Below are 15252 nucleotides of genomic sequence, written 5' to 3'. Positions count from 1 at the left end.
TTTTTCAGATAGTACGATCATGTATTCACGATAACTAATAAGATTAAATAGACGTCGGATATTTCAATAAAAAACAGATTTTTTAGATATTTAAACAAATACAGAGAGACAAACAAAACAATTGAAAGGCGTTGTTAGCGAACGATTCTTCCCCGCACACATACCCCCGTCCCGCCAACACCAAGCTAGCGCCGACGCTGTTAACTGCGAGCCACTATACCTGCAGTAAATCGGATTAAGTGCGTGCGTTCGCTAGTGTGTGAGTGGCGGACGTGTCGACGCCATAAGGCAATATGCGTAACACAAATAATAGAAATAAGTACTGTCAATGAAAAAGAACCAACATATATACCTATAAACAACGAATAAGTATACAAATAAAACAAAACAAATACAAATTCCATTGTCTTTATTCACCGTTTCTTATACAAGCAAGGTTTAAGTTGTAATGCAGGAAGCTTCTGTTTCTTGACAGGCGGGTCCTTTGTCTTCACAAAGTGCAGGAAGAAGAACACCGTGTGTTGTTTGTCCAGGGATTTCAGCTTGAACCCAAGCTTCTCTACTTCCTTGACGAAGTTGTCTACGTTGTCGAACCTACTCTCTACCTCCGCGATCAGTAGTTGGCCGCTATAATGAAAATTAAAACATTACTGCTTGACTAGATAACACAGAATGTGTATGATTCTCAGTCGGTTTTCGTGGTCGAAGTTGGAAAAATATTGTTTAATATTAGTGGGATAGCATTCTAAATTCCTTCATAATACATTGTTGTTTAATAATAAAAAAATACGCCATGAAAGTAAGCGTCGAGAATACGTGATATTAAAACAGCCGCAGCAGATATGACAATCTTTTAAAACAATGCAAACTCCAATGGAATTAAAATTCTTTGAATCCAATAACAATGCTGCAATTTGTCTTCCGATAAAACTGGGCGTGACGTGATTTAACGTGTGGTTTTGATTAGGTGTGTGTAGTAATATGACTTACCCGTTTTTAAGCACCCTGTTTGCCTCGAGCAAGTACTGCGTGAGTTCAGTGCCCATGAGCGCGAGGCAGTAGACGACGACGTCGACGGCCTCGCGCGGCAGCGGCGTGTGCGCCATGTCGCAGGCCTCCACGCCGGGCGCCGCCGACACTAGGTCGAACGATCGCACCGACTGCGGCACACGCCGTGATAGGGACGCTTCACCGCAACCCATGTCTGCTATTGTGAAGGATTTTGGCCTGAATGAAGATATACTTGTTACTTGTTATAATAATATGAAGATCCATTATAGTCAGTCATATCTATATAAGGACTTGAATAATAAGTTGTCTTCGTGACTCTACCACTCTATCAGTATTGAAATAATCAACTCAATCGCGTCGGCTAGGTGGTACTACTACCATGGTAGTCACATTCCAATAGTACTCAAAATTCCATAATGACATGTGATTCGATGTTCTATGACAAAGTTGACAAGACTCACATCATATTATTTCCAATTTTACTAGATGATACCATTTGTGTGTATAATACATATTTATTATAACTTACATATTCAAAATTTTCTTGACAATAACGTCCAAGGGGTTGACAGGCCATTTCTTAACTTGTTGCTGGTAACCCTGATGGTAGGTTCTGAAGGCCTTGGGATCTGATTGGAATATTTTCTGTGCTTCATTCCCTGATGATGTGTATAGTTTTTCATTGAGGTACCTAAATTGGGCAGCTGGAAGTTACAACACGAGTTGGATTAGAATATTTTATATATTTACCTGTTTCATTTAATATAATAATAATGACATACCACTTATTTCAAGCAACTAGGCCCAAAGAATAAGTCAGTCAGTGTTGTATGTGTGTTACTGTATGTACAGACATAAATTGATAATTATTGGTTGATTATTCAACATTTCTTAGCATGGTGTGAGCCAATGTTATCAATACTTACTCGTATTTAATGTATGAATTTGTATGAGACATTATTATTAATAAATTATTGAATAGCTACACTAACTAAAAATTACAACATCATGAAATATACACACATGATGTTGTTTATGAAACTGTAATTCTAAAAAGAAAAGGAGCACAAACCTTTCAACCTGTCCATCATTCTTTCTCTAAGTTTATCTCCTTTAATTGAGATAGAATTTCTGTTGTTTTGTTCTAATATTTTTTTTAACTTTTCCTTTTTTTTATAGTCCAATTTCTTTACATTGCCTGTATTGTCTTGTACAGTTTCTTGTACTTTATCTTCATCTTCAAATTTAATTTTTTTAGCTTTTACTGGTATGTCATCTGCATCCATTTGTTCAGATTCATCATTTATTATTTTGTGTTTGCCCTTATTTGGTTTCCCAGGTAAATTATTGCCATTGGTGTCTTTGTTCTTCTCAACATTCTCTGTAGATTTCTTTTTTTTCTTTTTGTTTTTAATTTTAACAGACAATTCACTGATATTTGAATCATTTCCATTGGTAATTTTTGGACATTCACTCTTTTGTTTAGAATTATTTTTTATCTTTTTAATATTTGTTTTTTGCTGTACTTCATCCTGCAAAAAACAAATAACTACCTATACTGAAATTCTTTTAGATCTACATAAATCAAATTGCAAGGAAGGTTATCAAATTGCAAGGAAGGTTATTAAATGACTATGGTGCTAAATATATTATAAACACTGTAAGCTAGATGGGACACTAAAACAGTATAATTCTCCTACCTTATTGAAGAGCTGATCTTCACAGTTCTCTTGTTTGTATTGCTCTTGCAGTTTCAATTTCTTAGCACTCACTATAACTTCATCTAATTCCCGCAGCTCAGATTTATTCAGTACAATATCATTTTCGTTAATTACACGTCTGACATAATCATTATGTTTCCGTTTCTTAGCTGGCTTCTTTTTTTTGATTGCTATGTTGGTATTGGTAACTTTTTCAGGATATATTTTTTCTTTAAGATTATTTTTCTTAAACTGAGCATTTTGCACAGGAGGCTCCGTAAGAATGGACTCTGTAGCCTTGTTAGATTTTAGGGTCTGTGGAATAATTATTAAATTTTATTCAATTTATAAAAAAAATATAAAAAATAATAAATTTTTAAAAATTTATATTCATATAAAAATTTGTTGTATGAAGAGAATATAGTGTGATTACCTACAATAGTTATTTTGAATACTTTTTCTAACCCAGATACTTATAGGTTATGTTACGGCACATCTTGAACAAAATCAAATATCGGTGTAAACGACTAAACTACTACAATTATAATTACTAATATTAATCCTGGGTTGGATGAAAAGCTATATGAATTGATATTTACATAAAACAATCATTTAATAAGCTCGAAAAACACGTTGCTACTTACTTTAACTTTTTTCGCAAAATTCACTTTAGATTTTGGGATATCAGTCTCCCATTCTGGTACTTTGAACATTTTTCTTAATTTATTATTCGCTATATCAGTTAAAAATTATAAATTTTATGGCTTTTATTCATTTTACATATCGCAAAATACGCACATTTATTGTAAACACAGAAATGTCAAAATCAAGTGTATCATTTTCTTTACATTTATCAAAGGCAAGGGACTAGAGTTCATACAGTCTAGTCTGATGACTAATGTTGTTTTGCGTTTTGGTGTTCCACGAATGTTTTTTCTTACTAAGTACCTATACAGCCTTGGTGGTCTGATGGTTACAACACTGGGCTCACGATTGGAAAGTCCAAGGTTCGATTCCCGTAAAATCTCTCTGTGAGACTGTCTTTGTTCAGTTTGGTTAGAATGTCATTTATCTAGTTTGATTGGAAGTTTACAGGTGATTCTGTGCTTCAGAAGGCACGTAAAGTCGGGTGCCACTAGTATTTTCTTCGGTATCTACATACGCAGTCATGTTGCTTAAAGCATGTCAGGGACCTTAGCTCTGTCGCGCGATGTCAGAGCTACTTGTTTAGGTAGACTTATTTTGTTTACCAATCCACTCATTTGTATACATTTTCGGGTTCCGTTAGAATACTTACTAATGAAAACAAGACCTAGTATACAGTCTAAAAGCGAAGGTATTGCTGTTTCATAAACTATTTCATTTGTAAACATACCTACTTACTAGTTTTTAATTAATTCATGAGTGCACGAGTTTCAGCAAGCTGCAGAAAAATAGTTGATGTTGTGTTGTTATACAATATACCTAAATGGTATACTTAGTTATTTATGCCCCTGCTCACGTGAAATATGTGTACCGGATATGCTAGTGCTAGTCTCACAAGAATGTATCACGAAGACGGGATTTTTGTGAGTTACAGTTATTACTATTTTATTAGAGTACTTATAGTTTATATACCTACCTAATTGATACATTGTTTTAAGTTCCCCATTTAAACGCGGTAAGAACCCGTTATTATGTATTTTAATTATGATAATAACCGCGTAATTATGATAATAACAAGCGTTTAAATGGGGATATGAGACTCCCAAAAGCAAAGGCTGCAAGTTGTCTTTGATTACTTGTGGCTCTGCCCACCCCCATTAGGGATTACGGGCGTGAGTTTATGTATGTATGTATGTATGAGACTCCCATCCCCGGGAGTCTCATATCCCCATTTAAACGCGGTAAGAACCCGTTATTATGTGTTTTAATTACCTAATTGATCGTCAAAGGGTACGTACCTACTTATGAAATAAAATCTAGAGTATCGATACGTACGTTTACGACCTCTCTGTGTTATATTTACATTGTACTTTATTGCTAGACACCTTGACTTTTAAACCTAGGTTCTAGGTCCTGAGTTCGATTCCCTGTGGAGTCAATTTAGGAGAATCTCGTTTTTCCACCAACCTGTAGTAGAGCAGCTTGCCTGAACATTCTCTGGACTCTCTCTGATTGATCAGGATTGCCTAGTGGGGCTTATATAGGCTGATTGTTATATTACTGCTGTGTTTTACGCGAGGGGAAATATTTCATAGTTTGTAACCTGTTACACTGTTACATGATAATAATACATTCCATCACAGAAGGTGTAAAGGGGCGGTAACGCGCAGGACCTAAATTCAGACATGCGCCCTGAAGTATTTCGACCACCCAAACCTGTTTTTGAGAATAATTTATAAAAACATAAAAGAAAAACGGGATTAAAATTAAATACAGTGAAAGTAATATATGAAGGACTATTAGTTGTGAGTTTAAATCAGTACCGAACTGATTTGAGTGTGTTTGTACGGTCAGAATAAGTGATTTAGTTTTGTAAATAACCTAAAACAAACGTTTAATGCAGATATTTTTAATTATTCACGATATTTTTACATTGTGCAGTGACGTTATCACGGTACCCAGTGATTGTTTGGTTTTCACTCTGATTATTATTGTTTCAGTCTAGGTATATTATTGAGTAGGTAACGTGTAGTTACTGCTTAGCGGAAACGGATCTGCGCTGATTACGGGTAGGTGTGCGATCATTTAAAAATAGAACGTCAATATACTAATAATAGATAAAAAGTAAAGTTCCTTATTCAAAATTAATATAGTACTTATTGTGACTTTATTTAGGAAGTAGGTATCCAGGTAGTTGAAGTTAGACTGGAAGAAAAAACAGAGTTCTGTTATTTTATCTGCTTTATGTCGGGTAAGTATGTCTTAAAAATTGATAAACGGATTAAGTCCTTTTCGACATGGTGGACATACATAATGTACACATACATGTACGATCACGCCCATTTTCCATTGGGGTAGGCATAGGCAGATAGAGATGCCCGAATAATGATTTAAAATATTCGGCCGCTATTTCGCGCTACGTCTAATTAAACCATCCGATGAAGTAATAAAAAGTTTTATCTATTTATCACCTGATTGTCCGAAAAAGTAAGTTGATTCCGTGCTTCGGAGGGCACGTTAAGCCGTTGGTCCCGGCTATTGGCCGTAAAAACACCTCCACCAACCCGCAGTGGAGCAGCGTGGTGGAGTATGCTCCATACCCTCTTCGGTTGATTGAGAGGAGGCCTGTGCCCAGCAGTGGGACGTATATAGGCTATTTATGTTTTTGTGTGTATCTATTTATACTTAAGGATTTTGTTTCAAAAATAGCTTTGCAAAATAATCACAATATCACCTGACGGTAAATCCTCTAATTATTGCTCGGTTCAGTTAATGACTAAGTGAATACTCTACAATAATAATATAGTATAAAATGTAGTTATTTGATTTCTGTATTAAAAAAAAATATTTTTAGAGTTGCGAACCTCAAAAGGTAAAACGGAACCCTTATAGGATCATATTGCTTTTATTCTACTCGTAATACGTATAGAACTGCAACTCTCCGTGTCCCACCAGGGGCCTGTTTTATAAAACTTACAATTGTAAATTACACTGACAATTTGGTGTTCATTACGTAGCTTATATGAAACTGGAAAATATTCGTGATCACACACTCCGCAATGTACATCAAATTGTCATTGTAATTTACAATTGTAAGTTTTATTAAATAGGCCCCAGCGCACAGCGGCTGAGCTACGCTTACCTCAACCCCCCCCCCCCACCCCGGCCTTCGGGTCTTGGGCCGCGTTTCCATTGACGCGGAGATGGGCGGAGAAGAGCGGAGATGTGCGGATATGACCAATCACATCGTTTGAGAGAGTGAAAAACGAAAACGCTCTGTCACTGTCTCCCTCACGGTGATTGGTCGATTCCTGCACATCTCCGCTCATCTCCGCACAGCTCCGCGTCAATGAAAACGCAGCCTTACTTTAGTGTTCAATCGAAAGGCGTCACACGTCACACACACAGATGCGCGTGTACGATAACGTCAATGTACAGTGTGTAAAACGAGGTTTTTTGTATGAGGTGTCCGGGGTATGCTATTACTATACTTACATATATCCAGCACCGTGCACTGGTTTCGTGTGTCTGGTGTCAGGGTTATTAATGAGCCGCTAAAGGCCCCTGACATGGCTCATATAACGACCACATACTTGTATCAGTAAGTAGTAACCGGCACTAACGGCTTAACGTGCCTTCCGAAGCACGGATCATCTTACTTTCGGACATCAGCTGATCAGTCTGTAATGTCCTAACCAGACTAGGGATCACAAAGTGATTTTTGTGATATGTCCTCACCGGGATTCGAACCCGGGGCCTCCGGATCGTGAGCACAACGCTCAACCACTGGACCACGGAGGCCGTTGCACTGGTTTAAAAATACTCTTGACCTGCCTTACTTTAAAACATCTGATCACGGTGTATTGCCTAGGCCTTCCCCTTCCGGCTCTACAGCTCATGATAGACCACTATTATCAAATAAACATAAGTAGCTAGTTAAGCGTCCAGACTGCCTGGAGAATGCGCCACGTTGCACATTCACCAAGATAAGCTCATGAAGCGTCTAGACTGCCTAGAGAATGCGCTACGTTGCATAAGATAAGCCGTGATGAGATCAGACGCTTGGTCCCTTCCCATTAGTTTTTAAAGTAGTCTTAAGCTGAACTTCTTTTAGACAATACGTGTGTCTTATTCTAAATAAATAGTTTTAAATTCAATTAAATTGTCTTTTTAAAAACAGTCCTCTCACCCCGGGTGATTTATCTGGCGCAGCCGGTAGGATATTTGCATTAAGGCTGCACCTGAGGACTAGAAAATCGGTCGTCGGGTCAAAAAGTCGCAGATATCCACGAACCAAATAAATAAGTTAAACACAAGTGAGTGAGCGGACAGAGTGAAAATCGTTTTCACATAATACGAGAGACACATAATTCTACGAAGTTCAGTGCAGCTTTATCGTGGAGGATATGGCAGTGAGCAGATTGTGAGTGACTAATTCGCATTCCACTTCTTATGCTTATCTATTCCTGTTAGTTGCGGGCTCAATTATTAATAAGTGAACTCTATAGCTCTATATAGTTTGTTTCGGTTAACTTCACTGAGATAAAGAATATCTGATTTTCACATATCGCACTAAAATAGGTGATAAGTGAACTTTTAAGTATTTTTATTACTTTTGTTTGTTACATTTATTTTATTTTGTGTGTGTTTCGTTATAAAACTAAATATGGCTCAAGTAACGTTAGTTCCCAAAGAAATGCTGTGTTTGATACCGAAGTTTAGTGGTCAACCTGAACAGCTTAATTTATTCTTATCTAAAGCTCAATATGTACTAGATAGTTACACGATACAGGGTAACCTTGCTCAGAGCACATACCTTTTCCATTGTATAAGTAGTAGGCTTGTAGATAGAGCAGCTACCCTTATCAGTGAGAGACAAGACATAACGTCCTGGGATGCATTGAAATCTGTGTTACTTCAGCATTTCGGTGACCCACGCTCAGAGGAGTGCATTAGTATTGAACTCGAGAGCATGAAAATAAAGTCGGGGGAGTCCTACAATGAGTTCTGTAACCGCATTCAACATGTTCGCAGCGCCTTATTTGCTAAAGTAAACCGGTTGACCGACGAAGGCGTAAAAGCAGCCAAAATGATCATTTACAATAACAGCGCGCTCAATGTTTTTCTATATAACCTTCCGGAAAACCTAATACGTATTGTTCGCCTAAAAGGTTGCTCCACTCTCGAAAATGCGTTAGGCATCGTAACTGAAGAGGTGAATTTCCAGCACCAATATAACTCTAAACACAAACAGTTAACTTCAACACATAATGTACAACCACAAAATTCTCAAAATGTTCAACCCCAGAATTTTAAATTTAATATTCCACAAAATACACCTGTCTTTCGACCAAGTGCTTTACAACAGTTCCGGATGCCATTACCTGGAAATCCTCAATTTAAATTTGGGATTCCACAGCAGATGGGCTATAAGCCAAACCTGACCCAAAACCAAAATAATTTTAAACCAAACCCTCAATTTAAATTCGGTATTCCCCAACCTCAAGGTTTTAGACCCAACTTCAATCAAAACACACAGGGTTTCAAATTCGGGATTCCCAATCAGTATCGGTTCGGGATTCCACCCCAGCCTCAGGGATACAGACCCCCTATAAACAACTCCAAACCATTGGACACTGATGTCTCTATGCGAACAGCAACAAGACAGTACATGTTAGATGAACCTGAAGGTAATAATAACCTTTTCTATAACTACGAACTTGCGGAAACTTACTGTCATCCAAATGAAGGAGATTATGAAGCATATTACGATCTGTATGAAGAGCCGACCAGCTCGGAAACAACCGAAACTACCCCGGATTTTCACGAGCCGGCCGCACCCAACAACCCGATATAGTAAATCTTAATTGTGATAGCTTATTAAAATTACCACATATTAACTTACCTGAGATAAATGCTCGTTTTATGATAGACACGGGAAGCACTCGATCGTTTATCAGCCCAAGGAAAGTTGACGAGTTCTTCGCCAACTATAAGTTCTTCGAACCCTTCGAGGTTGTAAGCACTCACGCTCGTAGCAGACACGACGAAGTCATCGTCATACCCCTTCTGAAAACTTTTAAGAGCATGTTACAACATAAGTTTTATGTTTATGACGTCGATAATCGCTACGATGGCTTGATCGGTTCCGACCTTCTAAAACAACTAGGCGCCACAATCGATATGCAGAATCAAGTTCTCCGAACGAAAAATGTAGAAATACCAATAATATATAACCCACCATACGAAGTGCAGCTTCAACCACGTACTGAAACACGCGTGACGATTCCTGCGGACCTGAAAGATGGAGAGGCGATTATTAATTTCGTAGATTTCGGTAAAGACGTGCGTATGCCGAGCGCAATAGTGACATGCAAAAATTATTTCGCGACAACTGTAATACAAAACGCCTCTAGAGATATCGTCACATTAACTTTTTCTAAACCGTTGCACGTCGAAAAATTCGAACGAAATGAATGCAACATCAACTTTACCACGACTAATATCGAGATTGACGAATTACTGAAAGACAATTTAAAACGACTCCGGCTTGATCACATGAACAAAGAAGAAAAGGATAAAATATTTAAATTATGCCATGAATTTCGCGACATCTTTTATTGTGAACAACTACCGCTAACTTTTACCAACGAAGTAAAGCATAACATTCGTACAAAAAATGAAGATCCCATCTATATTAAACCATTTAGACAACCACCAGCTCAAAATCTGGAAATAGAAAAGCAAGTGCAAAAACTCCTCAAGGACAATGTTATACAAGAATCCCATTCACCATGGAGTGCCCCAGTCCACCTCGTCCCAAAAAAAATGGATGCCTCAGGCGAGGTCAAATACCGAATGGTAATAGATTACCGTCGCCTGAATGACGTCACCACCGATGATAAATATCCACTGCCCAACATTACCGATCTATTCGATAAGCTGGGAAAGTCTACATATTTCAGCACAATAGACTTAGCAAGTGGATATCATCAAATAGAAGTTGCAGAGCAGGACAGACCGAAAACAGCCTTTTCTACACAATCGGGACATTACGAGTTCACTCGCATGCCGTTTGGACTCAAAACAGCTCCGGCCACGTTCCAGAGGGCCATGGATAGCATTTTAAGAGGATTGCAGGGTATACACTGTATGGTATATCTTGACGATATCATTGTATACTCATGTAGTCTTCAGGAACACATAGAAAAGCTCAGGAAAGTTTTCGAACGGCTCAGAGCAACTAACCTTAAAATAACCCTGGATAAATCCGAGTTCCTCAGGAAGGAAGTTCTCTACCTTGGCCATGTCATTACAAAGGATGGACTACAACCAAACAACGATAAGATAGAGGCTGTTCTCAATTTCCCATTGCCTAAAACACCTACCGAAATTAAGAGTTTCCTTGGCCTCGTGGGATATTACAGGAAATTCCTGAAAGATTTCGCCAAAATTACACGACCCCTAACAGTCTGTCTGAAAAAGAAAAACAAGGTTGAAATCACCGATGAGTTCAAAGCAGCTTTCGAAAGATGCAAAGAGCTCCTCGTAAGCGCCCCTCTACTTCAGTTTCCGGATTTTTCGAAACCATTTGTGTTAACCACCGATGCTTCCAACTTTGCCATCGGTGCAGTACTTTCACAGGGACCAATAGGAAGCGACAAACCCATTGCATACGCGAGCAGAACTCTCAATGACGCAGAAACTAAATATAGCACCATCGAAAAAGAGCTTTTGGCCATTGTATGGGCCGTAAAACACTTTCGTCCGTATCTGTACGGCAGAAAGTTTACAATATACACAGACCACCGACCCCTCGCATGGTTGAATTCCATGAAGGACCCAAATTCCAAATTAACAAGATGGAAGTTGCGACTTTCAGAATTCGATTTTGACATTATATACAAAAATGGCAAACAAAATAGCAACGCGGACGCGTTATCCCGTATAAGGCTAAATGCTTTAGGTAAAGACGATACTGAATCCATGCAGGTGAATGTAGACGAATCTGAAAGACGATTACATTCTTACTTGGATGATGTGGTTTCTGAAATTGAAAGGTTAAGTAACGCGCAACCAAATCGGGAAGACGAAGTAATATCAATAAGCAGTGGAGAGAAAGAAGAAACAACAAAGCATGAGTTAGAAACTGAGTACCCTATATTATCGCCTTCTGAAAGCACCATTACAATACCAGAAGGAACGATGAGTAACATGTCTCTATCACAAACTGTTCATTCGGCACCAGACATGGACACAAATGGCATACCTATTCTAAACGAAGCCATAGACTCTAAACCTAATCAGATGTTAATTTATACATGGAACAGAAACGAAACGGCTGTAAAGAATATCTCTAGTAACAATCAAAAGATATTAGAAGCACATTTACCAACAAATAGGCCAGATTTGGTCACTCAATTCCTAAAAGAATATGTAAAACCGAAAACTAAGCATTTCATATATTTTGAAAATGAAATTCACCGTAAACAGTTTACACAAGCGGCTATAAAACTTTTTAGAAAAGGGACAGTCAAACTATTTGAATGCACTAAAAGAGTTATACATGTAGAGGACGAAGAAGAGCAACGACAAATTGTTTTAAAATACCACGAGAGTAAGACATGTCATCGAGGAATCAACGAAACTCTCATGAAGCTGAAACGCGTATACTACTGGAACAATATGAACATAACAGTCAGTAGCGTGATAAACGCGTGTGAAATTTGTAAAGCAATGAAGTACGACCGCAAACCATACAAACCTGAATTGCAGTTGACACAGACGCAGACAAAACCTTTCCAAGAATTGTTTATGGATTTGTTCTCAATAGAAGGGAAATACTTCCTGACCATCATTGATGCGTTTAGTAAACTAGGACAGGCTTTCGAAATTCCTAATCGCTCTACACCGGAAGTAGTAAGAGCTCTGATAAAATACTTTTCATTCTACGGTGTCCCTGAGAAGATAAGCGCTGATCCCGGATCAGAGTTCAATAATACATTAATGAAAGAAACGTTAAAATTTTATAAAATAAACTTACACATAGGGACACCTCATAACCCGAATTCTATGGGCATGATCGAAAGATTTCACTCTACCATCCTAGAAATTTATCGCCTTGCGAAATACGAGCAGAAAATTACGGACGCAACTTCGATCATGACATACGCAATAATGGCGTACAATCACACCATACATTCGACAACAGGACTTACACCTTTTGAAGTCGTATTTGGACATACCGACTGTACTAATGCTTTTAACGTCGAGTTTGACAAATATTACACGCAAAAACTGGTAGCCGAACACGCGAGACGAACCAAATATCTGTATAAATATATGACGGAGGAAATGCTAGAAAAAAAGGAAAAGGTTAAAGAAAGACGGGGAGGAGAGACAGGGTTTAATCTAGCAGAAGGAGACACGATATTTATAAAAGGGGTAAACACAAGACGCGGTAAAGATAAGCCCCGGTTTCAAAAAGCAGAAGTGGTTGGAGAGATAAGTAGGAATGTAGTACCTGTCGATGTTAGGAACCGTAATACCAATGTACCTATTAAGGACATTCGTCGTCCTCCACAGGGTCGTGCTCCTGCTGGTGGTCCAGTTGAGCCAGAGCCAGGAGGAGGCCAAGCTACAACGGATTGAACACAATCCCGGGATACTTCCTGTAAAAGAGGGAACTGCTATTATAAGTTACGATAAGTGGATAATAATTAAGAATCTAGATTTAAGTTTAGTATACGATGATATAGAGTTTAATTTCAACCGCTATGCGAACCTCAACAAACACGTCCTAAACCATTTTGGCAAGAATGTTTTTAATTTCGAACTCGCGAATGTCAAAAGTCAAACTGATCACCTAAAACACATAACTTTCACTAAACTCAGACAATTAAATCCATCAAAAAGAATAAAACGTGGACTACTAAACCCTTTAGGGTCACTTATAAAAGTAATAACTGGCAACTTGGACAATGAGGATGCTGTGAAGTATGATAAAATGTTAAATGAACTCAAAACTCGACAAATTTCAGAATTAAAGAAAATGAGTCTGGTCACTGAAATGTTGGGGACATTTACGAATAACAGCAATGTAACAAAAAATAATTTCATCCAATTGGATAGGGAAATTTGGGACATTAGAAAAATACTGAATGAGTCAATGACAAATTTTACAAACAATAGATTAATTCATATTTACAATTTATTTTTACATAACTTCCAAATGTTGTATATCAGATTGGATGAAATAGAAACAGCAATAGCATTTAGCAAAATGGGAACTCTCCACCAGTCAATATTAGACACTGACGAATTTGTAACTGTTTTAGGAAAAATTGAACGTAAAGAGAGCCTTGCATATCCCGTAAATTATGTAAATTTAATTAAAATAGAGCAGTGTGTAGAGATTAAGGCATATATCAAAGAAAATCAGATAGTCTTTATCATCGAAGTTCCCTTGGTCAAAAAGGGAATATACGATTATTATCACGTCTTTCCTCTACCTATTACAAACAACCTAAATCAATCCGTCCTAATTATCCCAAAACAACCTTACCTTATTGCGAATGGTTCGAACACATTCTCACTCACCAAACGCTGCAAAGAGTTGGAGAGAGGCTTCTTTATTTGCTACGAAGAACACATTCCCCCAAGATCCATGGAGGATACCTGTGTGGCGGACTTAATGAAGTTTACTATGAATATTACCACCTGTTATCCTATCCTGGTGGAAGTGAAGACAATTAAAGTAGAGCCCATACAACCTAATCGATGGATTCTCTACTCTAAAGCCAACATCCTTTTGAAGACACGCTGTGGAAGTGAGATGAGCAGAATCTACATCAGAGGTACTTACCTGGCTGTGATCGATGATAACTGCGAACTAAAAATCGATGACGTCACACTGAGGCATCATAGTTCCGAAGCATCTCCAATACTATATCCCAAGTTACCTCTTATAAATTTTCCGGAAATCCCAACTTCAGCAGCAGCATCGCCCTGGAAGCCTATCAACTTGGATGAGGTCGACCTGCGACATCTCCAAGTGTTGTCGTACGCCCTAAAAAAAGCTGACAGTGTTGTGCTAAGTGAAAGTGATAAAAGTGTAAGTGCGGTAAATATAAATAGCATTAGTATAGGAACTCTATTTTTATATATAATCTTAGTTTTAACAATTTTTATCGGTATCTTCATAACTTTAAGAAGACGTCGAAATTCTCAGTCTCAAAAATCATCCCCTGAGAATTTCGAAGTTATGGAGGGAGGAGTTAAGCGTCCAGACTGCCTGGAGAATGCGCCACGTTGCACATTCACCAAGATAAGCTCATGAAGCGTCTAGACTGCCTAGAGAATGCGCTACGTTGCATAAGATAAGCCGTGATGAGATCAGACGCTTGGTCCCTTCCCATTAGTTTTTAAAGTAGTCTTAAGCTGAACTTCTTTTAGACAATACGTGTGTCTTATTCTAAATAAATAGTTTTAAATTCAATTAAATTGTCTTTTTAAAAACAGTCCTCTCACCCCGGGTGATTTATCTAGCTACCACCAGCAGACCTGTACCAGTAATAACAGTAGGTACCTACTATGTAAAATATTATCGTAACATAAGTACCTAATTATTAATAAAATTGCTACTAATTTGTTCATAAATATTTAGGGTTGGTTTAGTTGTTTTTAAAACCCTACAAAACATTAATCGAGTAAACTCGAGTATACTATTAATAATTTCTCATTACATGGAGGTTAAGTACTTATCTTAATAATAATTCCGGCCAAGTAGTGAATCCATATGCAGCAAAACAATAAGTCACGTCAGCAAAAGAAAAGCGGTACCTAATAATAATATTATTTTTAGGACATAGCGATTATAACTTGTTTGTTCTCCATA

At 37.8% G+C, this 15252-nt stretch overlaps 2 protein-coding genes across 5 annotated transcripts in view; one reads left to right on the top strand and one right to left on the bottom strand.

The window, feature by feature from the left end:
* Positions 1-392: 392 nt before the first annotated feature.
* LOC126366154 (ribosomal RNA-processing protein 8) lies at positions 393-3544 on the bottom strand. Its single transcript, XM_050009102.1, has 6 exons — positions 3356-3544; positions 2712-3026; positions 2084-2543; positions 1541-1715; positions 991-1227; positions 393-627 (listed from the first exon to the last, which is right to left on the bottom strand). Exons 1-6 carry the CDS (start codon positions 3422-3424, stop codon positions 414-416), a joined length of 1470 nt encoding a protein of 489 aa, XP_049865059.1. The 5' UTR covers positions 3425-3544; the 3' UTR covers positions 393-413.
* A 1527-nt stretch (positions 3545-5071) lies between these two features.
* Positions 5072-15252, top strand: part of LOC126366156 (beta-1,4-glucuronyltransferase 1-like) — a 33355-nt gene continuing 23174 nt past the window's right edge. For all 4 annotated transcript variants that reach the window (XR_007566314.1, XM_050009103.1, XM_050009104.1 and 1 more), the window contains exon 1: positions 5072-5425. The gene's annotated coding sequence lies outside the window, so the exon portion shown is untranslated. The remainder of the gene's footprint in view (positions 5426-15252) is intronic.

The sequence above is a fragment of the Pectinophora gossypiella genome, chromosome 4, assembly GCF_024362695.1.
Source record: "Pectinophora gossypiella chromosome 4, ilPecGoss1.1, whole genome shotgun sequence".
Classification (NCBI taxonomy): domain Eukaryota; kingdom Metazoa; phylum Arthropoda; class Insecta; order Lepidoptera; family Gelechiidae; genus Pectinophora; species Pectinophora gossypiella.
The sequence above is the reverse complement of the archived record's forward strand: the minus strand, read 5'-3'. Positions and strand labels throughout refer to the sequence as shown.